Source organism: Microcaecilia unicolor, chromosome 1 (assembly GCF_901765095.1).
Source record: "Microcaecilia unicolor chromosome 1, aMicUni1.1, whole genome shotgun sequence".
Taxonomy (NCBI): domain Eukaryota; kingdom Metazoa; phylum Chordata; class Amphibia; order Gymnophiona; family Siphonopidae; genus Microcaecilia; species Microcaecilia unicolor.
The window spans coordinates 401,899,394-401,914,805 of NC_044031.1; the positions used below are offsets into that span (position 1 = coordinate 401,899,394).

Below are 15,412 nucleotides of genomic sequence, written 5' to 3' on the forward strand. Positions count from 1 at the left end.
TGTGGACACCCGAGGAAACGGGGTGGTCCATCAATCGCTTTGAACTGAGAGTGATATTCCAGGCTTTTCTGGCCTTTCACAAGACTCTGGAGGGGGCTGGCTGTCAGAGTTCTGTCGGACAACACGACAGCGGTGGCCTACATAAATCGCCAGGGCGGCACCCAGAGCATTGGCCGCAGAGGCCGCTCAGATTTGCCACTGGGCCGAGCTACACCTGCACCTTCTTTCTGCGGCGCATATAGCAGGTCAGAGCAACGTGCATGCCGATTTCCTAAGCAGGCATCAAATCGACGGAACTGGCAGACGAAGTGTTTCTTCAGCTCTGTGCCAAATGGGGTACGCCCATAGCGGATCTAATGGCGTCAAGCGCCAACGCCAAAGTCCCGTGCTTTTTCAGCAGACGGGAGAGTTCCTCGCCTGGCCGGGTTGGATGCTCTGGCTCAACCCTGGCCCTCGGGCCTCCTGTATGTGTTCCCTCCTTGGGCCTTGATTGGGTGAGTCCTCCTGCAAATTCGGCTACATCGAGGAGTGATGATTCTCATTGCCCCAGATTGGCCCAGGCGTCCGTGGTACGCAGACCTCTGGCGGATGCTGGTGGAGGCCCCTCTTCCTTTGCCTCTGGTGCCGAACCTGTTGATGCAGGGACCGGTGACCATGGAGGATCCCTGCCGCTTTGGTCTTACGGCATGGCTCTTGAGAGGGCGCAATTGAGAGACAAAGGCTATTCTAACAAAGTCATCTCCACTCTCTTGCAGGCCCGCAAGTGGTCCACCTCCGTTGCTTATGCTCGGATCTGGCGCCTGTTTGAGGCGTGGTGTGTTTCAAAGGCGATCACACCCACGCGGGCTACAGTCTCGCAGATACTTGACTTTTTGCAGGTTGGATTACAAAAAGGCTCGGCCTACAATTCTCTGCGAGTGCAAGTGGCAGCATTGGCATGCTTTTGAGGGAAGGTTTCTGGCTGTTCCCTGGCTGCTCATCCGGACGTTGCCCGATTTCTAAGAGGCCTCTCCGGCTGCGCCCGCCTGTGCGGCTGCCATGTCCGGCTTGGAACCTGGGGCTAGTGTTGAAGGCTCTCCAGTGTTCGCCCTTCGAGCCGCTGAGGCGAGCTTCGGAGAAGGATGTGACTCTAAAGACAGTCTTTTTGGTGGCCATGACCTCAGCGAGACATGTGTCTAAGCTCTAGGCGCTGTCCTGTCGAGACCCCTTTCTGCAATTCTCAGAGTCCGGAGTAACGGTACGTATTGTGCCTTCCTTCCTGCCTAAGGTGGTTTCAGCGTTTCACCTGAACCAGCCCATTTATCTGTTCTCCTTCTCTAGACAGGAGTTTCCGGAATCTTTTGGGCAGTTGCATCTTTTGGATGTCCGCAGGGCTCTGTTGCAATATCTGAAGATTTCTAATGCTTTCAGGACTTTCGATCACCTTTTTGTGTTATTAGGTCCTTGAAGAGGGTCTCCAGCGTCTAAGGCCACTATAGCCCGTTGGCTCAAGGAAGTCGTTTTTTCTGCATATCTGCTGTCAGGGCAGTCTCCGCCTGATGCGTTCAAAGCGCACTCCACGAGAGCGATTTCCTCTTCGTGGGCTGAAACGGGGGGCACTCTCTCTTCAAGATATCTGTAGTGCGGCTACTTGGGCTTCTAAGCTCTCTTTTGTCTGGCATTACAGGCTGGATGTTGCAGCGCAGCGGGACGCGCATTTTGGAGCGCAGGTGCTTGCTCGCGGAGTTACTTGTTCCCGCTCTAACAAGGGGAGTGCTTTTGTACATCCCATCAGTTAATGGATTCATCTGCTGCTGATGACAAGGAAGGGAAAATTAGGTTCTTACCTTGGTAATTTTCTTTCCTTTAGTCACAGCAGATGAATCCATGATCCCTCCCTGTCTGACTCTGTTTTTTGTTCATTTCTCTGATGCAGATATGTTCCCTCATCGGGAGGAGTTGCAAAACAGTTTTCAGGATTTCTATATACTGTTCTATCACAGGAGGTTGAGATTGTCCCTCCTTTGTATGGTTATTGCTCCTGTTTTGGGGCGTTCGTTCGCTGTGAGGAAAGTTCATGTTATTCTACTTTGAGGATTCACTCTGCTTTGGAAGTTTCAAATACCGAAGGCAGATGGAGCTAGCCGTCCAAGAGGGCACTATGGTTTTTCAGTGTTCTCTATCTCTACCTGCTGGTAGGCGGATACAACCCATCAGTTAATGGATTCATCTGCTGTGACTAAAGGAAAGAAATCACCAAGGTAAGAACCTAATTTTCCCTTTATCAGTAACAGTATTATTTATCGTAGAAAACACTTACTTTGCCTCCATTGTAGATAGGGGAATATAACCCATAGGTCTGGACTGGTCTAGCAGGACTCAGGGAAAGGGAATTGAACAGGTAATAAATAAAACATTGTGTATGTTATCTTATATGCTTGTATGTACTGTATACAGTTTTATCTAAAATGCATTGGGTAATTTTTCTTAGTTGCTGACTGCCCAATGAAACTTGGGGTAATTCTTAAGGCTTTTCTTTTTTCCCCTCTACCCCCTCCCAAGTTTTTAATAGCTCCAGCAAATCTTCAAAAGAGAAAGATTCTACTCACAAACACAGAAGCAGAGAGGCCACACCTGGGAAAGAGCGAAACAGTGAGAGAGCTGAGAGTCGAAAGGAGCAGACTGCTGCTTCTAACCACCACCACCACCACCCTGCTACTAACACAAACGCCTCAGCAAAAGGGCTGACTGCTAATAACCACCATACCCTTCACAGGTCTCCTCAGGACTTAAAGAAACAGGTGAGGTGTTGTTTTACACAAAAGTAGATCCACAGAATGGAGATCAGGGAACTGGTATTTTATTTCACCACATTGTAGTCATGAATTGGAAATGCTGTCTCCTTCCGAGGCTGAACATTTGTATTTACAACTTGTCTTGTTGGTGTACAAGCTATTTTACTGGCTTGCCACAAATATAGTGTTAGAATCCCACATTATGCTAATTTGTAGTAGGCAGCTGGGGGAGGAGAAAGGGATTTAGGACGACATTGCAGCAACCTCAGTAAGCTAAAAAGTGAAAGCAAGAGGAAAGGTTGACTGCATGATGATCATTACAGTGCATTAGAGTATGAGAACAGGGTTATAATATCCAGCCTTAAGTATATCATGCCATGCCACTAGAACTGGGCTTTTTTTTTTTTTTTTTTTAAATATATACCAATGTTCTTCCCATTGAACACAAGCTTACTGTGTTTTCATTAAATCACCTTGCATTATCATGTAATTAAAAAAATAAATAAATTATAATATCCATCACCTCCAAATAGAATTCTAAGTAAACCTACTGTTTGTTGGCAGAGCAAGCTTTGAGAGCAGACAGTAATTGACTGACCATAGTTCAACAGGTTTGATAGTGGTATGTGTTAGAACAGGTGCTTGGAATTTTTTCATGACATATATGGAAAACGAAAGGTTCTAGAGAACTGGTCTCAGAGTAAGTGTTTTTCTCAAGGGCTTCCCTGCAGCCTTCAAACAGTTTCATTAATTCCATTATGTTACTTCCCACTATTCCAGGACCTGTGGGTAGTCATGTCCATCGACCAGCAGGTGGAGGTAGAGGTGGTGAGCAATTGTAGAGCTCACATACCTAGTGGTGCTAGGTCCCTGGGGAGTCCTGCGCTTTCCCTCTGCTTTCCTTCTCTGCTCTCCATGTGAGAACCTGTTCAGCAGCCAGGTTTCCTGAAAATAAAAAAAAAAAGAATTTGACAGGCCTGTTGCTGGGCTGTTCCCTGGCTATGCAAGGGTGGGGAGGGGCTGTGGCCCTTGGAGCGTGGACCCCATGTGGTGAATTTCCCCCGGTGACTGGGGATGCAGTGTAGTGGCATGTTTAAAAAAGAAAGAAAGAAAAAAAAAAAGAATCTGCTTGTCAGGCATTCCCAGCTCAAGAAAAAAAAATACCCACCCTGAAGATTCAAGCCGGAGAGAGTGAGTAGCACAATGCGCGGCATTCTTCCCAGAGCGGCTGACGGTATCGATAATGGCAGCTCCCATGGAGGGTGTTACACGGTGCTCCTTGTGTGGAGGGTGACACTATTACTACTACTAATCATTTTTATAGTTCTACTAGACATATGCAGTGCTGTACACATTATATACAGGTACTTTCTCTGTCCCTAGGGGGCTCACTATCTATCTAAGTTTTTTGTACCTGGGGCAATGGAGTGTTAAGTGACTTGCCCAAGGTCACAAGGAACTGCAGTGGGAATCGAGCCCAGGTTGCCAGGATCAAAGCCCACTGCACTAACCATTAGGCTACTCCTCCTTGGGACGCTGCACAATGTGCAGGCTAGTGGGCCCGAGTGGAGGAGAGACTTGGGGCACGCGCCCGCAGGGCATCCTAATTCGCAGGAGCTGGATTCTTCGGTCTCTGGTTCCCCAGTGCAGCGTCAGTGTCTCTTGCCTCCATGGGAGGTGGGAGTGATGACCATTCCTTCTCAGTGTCCCGCCCTCCTCTGACATAATTTCCACTTTCCATGTTGGAGGGACACTGAGACGGAAGGGAAGGCTGGAGGCGAGCCAGTCTGAGCCTGCCGTTTTCACTGCCGACACTGCGACTTCAGGTAAAATAAAAGTTTTAAAGGCAGGGTGGCAGGAAGGAAAAGTGGGCAGGTGAGGATCGTGAGGACCTGTCCCAGCAGCAGTAAGCATGTCTTGTGGCGCCCTCCAGAGATCAGCGCATCCCTGCCATGCTTACCAGGTTGCGCCGGCTCTGGTGAAGAATATTGGTGAGGCTTGGCCTGTCAGCCTTCCTGAACTCGGGCAGAAAAGTGACGTAAGAACAGCCATACTGGGTCACACCAATGGTCCATCTAGCCCAGTATTTTGCTTCTAGCAATAGTCAATCCATGTCACAAGTACCTGGCAGAAACCCAGTTAGCACCATTTCATCCTACCAATCCTAGGGCAAGCAGTGGCTTCCCCCATGTCCATCTCAATAACAGACTATGGGCCTTTCCTCCAGGAACTTGTCCAAACCTTTTAAAACCCAGATACACTAACCGCCGTTACCACATCCTCAGGCGAAGTGTTCCAGAGCGTAGCTATTCTTCAAGTGAAAAAATATTTCCTCCTATTTGTTTTAAAAGTATTTTCATTCAATTTCATTGAGTGTCCCCTGCTCTGTGTGCTTTTTGAACGAGTAAAAAATCAGTTCATCTCCACCTGCTGCAGACCAATCAGGATTTTGTAGACCCCCCCCTCAGCCATTTCTTTTCCAAGCTGAAGAGCCCTAACCTCTTTAGCCTTTCCTCATATAGAAGCAGTTTGTCTATATGTTCCGTAATTTTATTCTTTGTAATAGTTTTTGCCAGGCACTGAAATCAGGCTTACTGGTCTGTAATTAATTTCCGGGATCATCCCTGAAACCCTTTTTAAAAATCGGCGTCAATTGGCCACCCTCCAGTCTTCAGGTACTATGGACAATTTTAATGACAGGTTGCTGATCACTAGCAGCATATCAGCAATTTCATGTTTGCATTCAGTCAATTTGGCTCAGTACATCTTCCAAGTTCACTGAGATTTCTTTCAGTTGCTCTGCATTGTTACTCTTGAAAATCATTTCCAGTACAGGATGTATCCGTAAAGACCGAAGTAAAGAATGAAGAAAATAAGAAGCAACATAAGTTCTGTCAGTCTCTCCACTATGGCCTTGTCCTCCCTGACTGCTCTTTTTTTGCTCCTTCCTGATTTAACAGTCCCATAGATTCCTGCTTCTGATATACCTGAAAGTGTTACTATGAGTTTTTGTATCCGCAGGAAATTTTTCCTCATATTCTCTTTTAGCCTTCTTTATCAGTGCTTTGCATCGAGGTTGACAGAACTTATGTTGCTTCTTATTTTCTTCAGTCGGATCATTTTTCAATTTTTTGAAGGATGTTCTTTTGGTTCTAATAGCCTCTTCCACCTCACCTTTTAACCATGCTGGCTGTCATATGCTCTGTTTTCCACCTTTGTTAATACATGGATTAAATCTAGTCTGGGCTTCCACGATGGTATTTGTAAACAACATCCATGCCTGATTTGAAGTCCTAACATTTGTGGCCGATCCTTTCAGCTTTTTTAAAATAATTTTCCTCTTTTTGTCATAATCATCCTTTCAAATATTAAATGCTGCTGCAGTAGAGTTCCTTATTGATTTCACTCCAGATATCAGCTCAAATTTAGTCATGTAATGATCACTGTTCCCAGCAGATTCAACACAGTTTCTTCTCTTACTATGCCTGCATTCGCCTAAGGATTAGATCCAAAATAGCTCCCCCTTTTGTCTATTCCTGGACCAGTTGCTCCAAGAAGCAGTCATTTATTACAGCTAGAAATTTTACCTCCTTAGCACTCCCTGATTTAACATTTATCCAGTCAGTATTAGGATAATTGAAATCACCCATTATTATAATGTTGCCCAATTTGCCAGCTTTCCTAATTTCTGTAAACATATTTTCATGTCTCTGTTCATTCTGACCTGGCGGACGATAGTTCAGCCCTACCAGTATACTCCTTCCCTTCACATCTGGAATTTTCTATCCTTAAAGATTCCACGCTGCTATCTGTTTCATATAGAATGTTTATTTTGTTTAACTTAATTCCCTCTTTAACATATAGCACAGCCCCCTCCCCCCAAATTTGACCCACTTTATCATTGCGATATACTTTGTACCTTGCTAACATAGTAACATAGTAGATGACGACAGAAAAAGACCTGCATGGTCCATCCAGTCTGCCCAACAAGATAAACTCATATGTGCTACTTTTTGTGTATACCTTACCTTGATTTGTATCTGTCATTTTTAGGGCACAGACCGTATAAGTCTGCCCAGCACTATCCTTGCCTCCCAACCACCAGCCCCCTTCCCACCATCAGCTCTGGCACAGACCGTATAAGTCTGCCCAGCACTATCCCCGCCTCCCAACCACCAGCCACGCTTCCCACCACCGGCTATGCCACCCAATCTCAGCTAAGCTTCTGAGGATCCATTCCCTCGGAACAGGATTCCTTTATGTTTATCCCATGCATGTTTGAATTCCGTTACCGTTTTCCTATCCACCACCTCCCACGGGAGGGCATTCCAAGCATCCACCACTCTCTCCATGAAAAAAATACTTCCTGACATTTTTCTTGAGTCTGCCCACCTTCAATCTCATTTCATGCCCTCTAGTTCTACCTCCTTCCCATCTCCGGAAAAGGTTCATTTGCGGATTAATACCTTTCAAATATTTGAACGTCTGTATCATATCACCCCTCTTTCTCCTTTCCTCCAGGTCCGCAAGTCTCTCCTCATACGCCTTGTAACGCAAATCCCATAGCATTCTCGTAGCTTTTCTTTGCACCGCTTCAATTCTTTTTACATCCTTAGCAAGATATGGCCTCCAGAACTGAACACAATACTCCAGGTGGGGCCTCACCAACGACTTATACAGGGGCATTAAAACCTCTTTTTCTTCTGCTGGTCACTCCCCCTCTCTATACAGCCTAGCAACCATCTACTTACGGCCACCGCCCTTGTCACACTGTTTAGTCGCCTTCAGATCCTCAGATACTATCACCCCAAGATCCCTCTCCCCTTCGGTACCTATCAGACTTTCACCACCTAACACATACGTCTCCCGTGGATTTCTACTCCCTAAGTGCATCACTTTGCATTTCTTCGCATTGAGTTTTAATTGCCAAACCTTAGACCATTCTTCTAGCTTCCGCAGATCCTTTTTCATGTTTTCCACTCCCTCCCGGGTGTCCACTCTGTTACAAATCTTTGTTGTTCTCCTTCCACCAGTTCTCTGAAATGCCTATTATATCTACCTCTTCATTTAACGCTATATACTCCAATTCTCCTATCTTAATTTTAAGGCCTCTAGCATTTGTATATAGACACTTCAAATTGTCTTTTTCCATGCATCTACTGGCTGCTTTGAAGTTAATGGGGATAATTTGCATCCTTTACTCTGTTCTCCTATTGAACACTCTTGGCTTTCTTTCACCATTAAAACTCAAAATAAATGGGGGTGTGGAAATGCTAATTCTTTAGAAAACTGTCTCCAAAAAATTTCCTCTTGCCAAAAATGACTTAATAGGTTTGAATAGATGGAAGTGCTGTTCTAACTCTCAAAAATTCTTGCAGCACCATGTAGGAAGGAAAAAGGCCTGAAAGAGCTCCTAGATACATTAGATCTACCGGAGCTAAACAGATCTCTATGATCTTCCCTTCATCATCGACCAAAAAACCTTCAAAATAAGATTGACTTCCTGCTGTCTAAATAATGTGTGTGTCAATGTGGCCCTTCGCTTACATCTTCAGCCTGCAAGTATAGAACTTCTAAACGCAAACATTCACAATACTTAGGACAGTCGCAACTCGACTTCACAGTGCTCCACTCGACATCTGACACAACACACTGGACCTCTGTAATATAGCTGATGTGACGTCAGACGCTGTCAAATTCAGCCAATCAGTGACTCAGAAAAAGTGGCACTACTCTTAAGTGAGAGTTCAAACCATCAGGTTCCAGAGAACGCAATTTAAATATCCATTTCTGCTCTTGCTGCAAAAGAACTCGACAGTGATCTCCTCCCCATTGGGAGCAAAACACCACTTGTAGAACCACGCATCTTAGGTCCTCAAATGCGTGCTGATACCGAATACAGTGTGACACTAAGGGCAATCCGATCTTCCCTGTTTGTATGGAGCTGTTATGTTCTGTAAGACGAACCGAGAGTGCCCTAGAGGTCTGGCCCACATAAATTATTTTACAAGGGCACTTCAGGCAATAGATCACATAACTCGATTTGCATGAAATGCTAGCTTTAAGGGTATACCTCCTCTGGTCCAAAGGGTTGACCAACATCGGGGTTTCCTCCATTATCTGGCAAAAAAGCACAATTGCCACATTTAAAGTGGCTCATATTAGTCATTGATTGTCTTGTTATCCCAGTAGCAATGGGTAAAACCACGGGGTTCAAAAATTCTTTGATTTTTGCATGTGCTGTAAGCAAAATGTATCAGTGCATCTTTGAACTGTGGTATAGTCCGTATCAACAACCAAGGCTTCTTAAGGATGGAAGCTACTCGTGGTGAGGCTGGGTTATATTGCATTACATATATCAATGCTGTATCATCTTCTAAGGTTGTGGTGGGTTTTGGTGCTAGTAGTAGGTCACGGTGATTAAAGCGTGTTTGGCAATAGGCACTGTGTACTAGTTTGGGGTATCCTCGAGCTAACAGTTTGTCAGACAGGATACTAGATTGTTGCCTAAAATCTTGATCACTGGAACATACATCGGTGCCTCAAAAACTGGGAGAACGGCAAACTGTTCTTCAACGCCATAGGGTGGCAACTCCCATAATATAAAAAAGTGTTTCTCTCTGTCTTATATAAGATGGCTGTAGTGAAGCCTTCCCCCGTGTTCCTTAACTATACATCTAAGAAGGATAATTCAAAAAAGTTCATATGCAGTGTGAACTGGATCCGAGGGTGACAACCATTCAAGTCCGAAACAAATTGGCGTAGCTCTCACTCATCGCCCGTCCACAATAAAAATACGTCGTCAATATGTCGGACCCACAAGCACACACATTCATAGAGCACAGCAGTGTACACAAATCTTTGTTCGAAAGCTCTCATATAGAAATTAGCTACCGAAGGGGCCATCGTGGCTCCCATTGCAATGCCAGAGATCTGTTGAAACAATTTGTCTTCAAATAGGAAAAAGTTTCTCTTCATAGCCAGGCCTTTTAGAGCCAAGATAAAGGAAGTTGGAACTCGACTAGGCTCCCTGGAATCCAAAAACAGCTCTAGGACTTCCAAGGCTTCATCCTTGGGAATGACCGTGTAAAGGGAGGTCACATCAAGAGTTGCCATGATGGAACCGTGTGCTTTAGTTTCATAGGCTGCTAATGTTTGTAGGAAGTGTGTTGTATCCTTCAGATAGGACTCTCCTTCCATAACTAATGGCTGTAAAAAGCAATCCATGAACATCGATAGTGGTTCCAAAACGGATCCTCTACTGGAGATAATAGGTCTTCCAGGAGGATGTACCAAAGTCTTGTGGATTTTGGGAAGAGTATAGAAGACGGGGATCTTAGGATGAGATGAGTTAAGAAAACGAAACTCCTTTTGGGTTAACACCCTGCCAGCGTAAGCTTCACTAGTCAGCCTGAAAATATGTTGTTGTAATTTGGGGGTCGGATCAGTCATTAATTGTTTATAATCAGATCCAACTTGGAGTTGTCTAGTGATTTCTGCGACATAGTGATCCCTCTCTTGGATCACAATGGCGCCACCCTTATCCGCCCTCCTTATCACAATTCTTGTGTTGGTTCTCAAAGATTCCAAAGCGTTCTCTTCCTTATTCGTTAAATTTCAACTTCGTCTCCTCCAGGAGGCGTTTTCTAGACTTTCAAACTCCTTAAGCACTAGGAGGCGGAAGGAAGCTAAAATGGGATCCATTGGCCCGGGAGGGGACCATCGGGATTTCCTTTTCACATATGACAAATCAGGAGCACCCTCTCCCTCCTCTGCAAAAAAACGTTCTCAATTGCAAAATCCTCAAAAAGTTTTCTAACTCGACCCTGATTTGGAAGGGATCCAGGTGGCTAGTCGGAACAAACGACAAGCCCTTAGAGAGTAGTTGACGTTCTTCGACGGAGAGTACATGGGAAGATAAATTCACTATGACAGATCTTGTAAATCTCCTGCTCTTCCGCCTCGCCGTGATCTACTCCCATGGGTTCTCCCCACCTCCCCCGTCCTCTTCCTAAAAAAGGTCTTTCAGCACCTGAGGAGCTGTCATCCCAAATACTACACTCATCTTCCTCGAACGGTGGGGGCACACATTCCGTGCTCTTCTCTAACCAAGGGTACACATTTCTTGTCTCATGGTCTTTCTCCTCCCTATGAAACCTCTTTATTTTCAGCTTTTGTAGATCAGAACAAAATTGTTCAATCTTATATTTAAGATCTTCGTGCTGTCTCTGGAAGGTCTCCAGTGATTCTTTTAATTTTAATCCTTCACTGATTGTGTCCATTTCTGTCTGAATGGTGGTTGAGATCTCATCAGTTTTATCTATAATAAGAACCATCAGACCCAATGAGCATTTGTTATTTATTTATTACATTTGTATCCCACATTTTCCCACCTATTTCCAGGCTCAATGTGGCTTGCATAGTACCATAAAGGCGTTCGCCAATTCCGGTATAAACAGTTACACAGTGATGTGGTAAAATGAGGTTCATGTGGAACAGATATATTAGGGAATCGTATAGAGGAAGAGCTACGTTATGTCCATTACGTGCTTTGGTTTCATAGTGTTGCAGGGTTCAGGCATTTAAGTTGGGTCGGTAGGGTATGCCTTTTTGAACAGGTAAGTTTTTAGTGATTTCCGGAAGTTTAGGTGGTTATACGTTGTTTTCATGGCTTTTGGTAATGCGTTCCATAGTTGTGTGCTTATGTAGGAAAAGCTGGACGCATGAATTGATTTGTATTTGAGTCCTTTGCAGCTTGGGTAGTGGAGTTTTAGATATGTTGGTGTTGATATGGTTGTATTTCTGATTGGTAGGTCAATGAGGTCTGTCATGTATCCTGGGGCCTCGCTATAGATAATTTTATGAACCAGGGTGCAGATTTTGAAAGCAATTTGTTCTTTGATTGGGAGCCAGTTCAATTTTTCTCGGAGGGGTTTGGCGCTTTCGAATCGCGTTTTTCCAAATATCAGCCTGGCTGCCGTGTTTTGAGCGGTCTGAAGTTTCTTTATGAGTTGTTCTTTGCATCCCGCATAAATTCCATTGCAGTAGTCTGTATGGCTTAGAACCATTGATTGTATCAGGTTGCGAAATGTTTCCCCTCTGGAAGAATGGTTTCACGCGTTTGAGTTTCCACATTGAGTGGAACATTTTCTTGTTGTAGATTTCACATGGCTCTCTAGTGTAAGGTTCTGGTTGGTTGTAACGCCAAGGATTTTCAGGCTGTCTGAGATGGGGAGGGTGTAATCTGGGGTGTTTATATTTGTGGGGTTGTTCGTATTGTATTGGGATGAGAGGATGAGACAGTGTGTTTTTTCTGTATTGAGTTTTAGTTGAAATGCATTTGCCCATGAGTTCACGGTGTTCAAGCGGAGCTTAATTTTGTTGGTGATCTCTGTCAGATCATGTTTGTAAGGAATGTATATTGTGACATCATCCGCATAGATGAAAGGGTCAAGGTCTTGGTCGGATAAGGACTTGGCTAGTGGGGTCATCATTAGGTTGGAAAGGATCGGTGATAGTGGTGATCCTTGAGGTACTCCGCAGTCTGCTTTCCACGGTGATGATGTGTTTGAATTTGATTTCACTTGATATGTTCTAGTGGTTAGGAAACCCTTGATCCAACTAAGTACAGTGGTGGAAATAAGTATTTGATCCCTTGCTGATTTTGTAAGTTTGCCCACTGACAAAGACATGAGCAGCCCATAATTGAAGGGTAGGTTATTGGTAACAGTGAGAGATAGCACATCACAAATTAAATCCGGAAAATCACATTGTGGAAAGTATATGAATTTATTTGCATTCTGCAGAGGGAAATAAGTATTTAATCCCTCTGGCAAACAAGACCTAATACTTGGTGGCAAAACCCTTGTTGGCAAGCACAGCGGTCAGACGTCTTCTGTAGTTGATGATGAGGTTTGCACACATGTCCGGAGGAATTTTGGTCCACTCCTCTTTGCAGATCATCTCTAAATCATTAAGAGTTCTGGGCTGTCGCTTGGCAACTCGCAGCTTCAGCTCCCTCCATAAGTTTTCAATGGGATTAAGGTCTGGTGACTGGCTAGGCCACTCCATGACCCTAATGTGCTTCTTCCTGAGCCACTCCTTTGTTGCCTTGGCTGTATGTTTTGGGTCATTGTCGTGCTGGAAGACCCAGCCACGACCATTTTTAAGGCCCTGGCGGAGGGAAGGAGGTTGTCACTCAGAATTGTACGGTACATGGCCCCATCCATTCTCCCATTGATGCGGTGAAGTAGTCCTGTGCCCTTAGCAGAGAAACACCCCCCAAAACATAACATTTCCACCTCCATGCTTGACAGTGGGGACGGTGTTCTTTGGGTCATAGGCAGCATTTCTCTTCCTCCAAACACGGTGAGTTGAGTTCATGCCAAAGAGCTCAATTTTTGTCTCATCTGACCACAGCACCTTCTCCCAATCACTCTCGGCATCATCCAGGTGTTCACTGGCAAACTTCAGACGGGCCGTCACATGTGCCTTCCAGAGCAGGGGGACCTTGCGGGCACTGCAGGATTGCAATCCGTTATGTCGTAATGTGTTACCAATGGTTTTCGTGGTGACAGTGGTCCCAGCTGCCTTGAGATCATTGACAAGTTCCCCCCTTGTAGTTGTAGGCTGATTTCTAACCTTCCTCATGATCAAGGATACCCCACGAGGTGAGATTTTGCGTGGAGCCCCAGATCTTTGTCGATTGACAGTCATTTTGTACTTCTTCCATTTTCTTACTATGGCACCAACAGTTGTCTCCTTCTCGCCCAGCGTCTTACTGATGGTTTTGTAGCCCATTCCAGCCTTGTGCAGGTGTATGATCTTGTCCCTGACATCCTTAGACAGCTCCTTGCTCTTGGCCATTTTGTAGAGGTTAGAGTCTGACTGATTCACTGAGTCTGTGGACAGGTGTCTTTCATACAGGTGACCATTGCCGACAGCTGTCTGTCATGCAGGTAACGAGTTGATTTGGAGCATCTACCTGGTCTGTAGGGGCCAGATCTCTTACTGGTTGGTGGGGGATCAAATACTTATTTCCCTCTGCAGAATGCAAATAAATTCATATACTTTCCACAATGTGATTTTCCGGATTTAATTTGTGATGTGCTATCTCTCACTGTTACCAATAACCTACCCTTCAATTATGGGCTGCTCATGTCTTTGTCAGTGGGCAAACTTACAAAATCAGCAAGGGATCAAATACTTATTTCCACCACTGTATATATTCTTCTGATCCTGAAGTAATCTAGGAGTCTTAGTAGTATATTATGGTTTACCATGTCGAGTGCACTAGACATGTCAAATTGGAGAAGTATGCTTTTACCTGTTGCTATTTCCTGTTTGAATTTGGCTAGGAGAGTAATTAGTACTGTTTCAGTGCTATGGAGAGGGTGGAATCCTGATTGTGATTCATGTAATATTGAGCATTTGCAAAAATTCTTTATCGTCCAGAAATAATTTAGGTTCTTTGGATATTCTTAAGCCAAGGGGTATTATTTCATTTTTACAGTATTCTATCAGTGTGGTGCTATGGAGTTCAGATTTTACTAATCGTTTCATTGCGTTGGATAAGGCACTCCAGGAGATGGCAGAGCTGGGTGAAGGATCAAGGTCACCATTATTGAAACCTCTCTATAGGGATTCCCTAAAGATCCTGTTTCAGTAGTATCCTTCAAGGATACTCCACACTGAACCATGTGCTCCTGGGTGACTTGTCGGTTCCCCCCCCCCCCCCCCACCCCCCCCCCCCCCCCCCACCCCCAATTTTAGTTTAAAAGCTGTTTTATCTCCCTTTTGACTGTTAGCACCAGCAGCCTGGTTCCATCCCGGTTAAGGTGGAGCTATCCTTTCAGAACAGGCTCCACCTTCCCCAGAATGTTGGCCAGTTCCTAACTAATCTAAATTCCTCTTCCCTGCACCACAGTCACAACTGCATATTGAGATTTTGGAGCTCTGCCTTTCTCTTGGATCCTGTGCATGGACTGGGGAGCATTTCTGAAAATGCTACCCTGGAGGATCTGATTTCAGCTTTCTGCCTAGGAGCTTAAATTTGGCTTCCGGAACCTCCCTCCCACATTTTTCTATGTCATTGCTACCCACATGTACCAAGACAGCCAGCTCCTCCCCAGCACTATCTAAAATCCTATCTAGGTTACACGTGAGGTCCACAAGTTGAGAACCAGGCAATCAAGAGACCAGACAAATCCTCTCGTCCACCAGCCACTATATGCCTATTAATCGAATCACCAACTGTAACAGCCATCTTAATCCTTCCCTTCTGGGCAGAGGTTCTTGGAGAGACATCCTCGGTGTGAGAGGATATTGCATTCCCTGGTGGGCTGGTTCTTGCTACAAGATTACGTCCAACTTCGCCAGAGTGATGCCCTCCTTTTAGGAGACCTCGCTCCTCCAAGGCAGCACAGGGGCTGCCAGACTGGAGGTGGGTTTTCTCTATAACGTCCCTGTAGGCCGCCTCTGTGTACCTCTCTGTGTCTCCCTTAGCTCCTCAAAGTCTGCTACTTTAGCCTCAAGAGAACAGATTTGTTCTCTGAGTGCTAGGAGTTCTTTGTATTGTGCCTACACATATACCCTCTCACCAACTGGGAGATAATCATACATGCAACACTCAATGCAAA

The 15,412-nt window shown here is 45.0% G+C and overlaps 1 protein-coding gene across 1 annotated transcript in view; it reads left to right on the plus strand.

The window, feature by feature from the left end:
• JARID2 (jumonji and AT-rich interaction domain containing 2) overlaps positions 1-15,412 on the plus strand; it is a 538,197-nt gene that overhangs the window by 307,413 nt on the left and 215,372 nt on the right. The window contains 1 exon segment of the mRNA XM_030211245.1: positions 2,542-2,780. Within this exon segment, the coding sequence (XP_030067105.1) occupies positions 2,542-2,780 (239 nt within the window).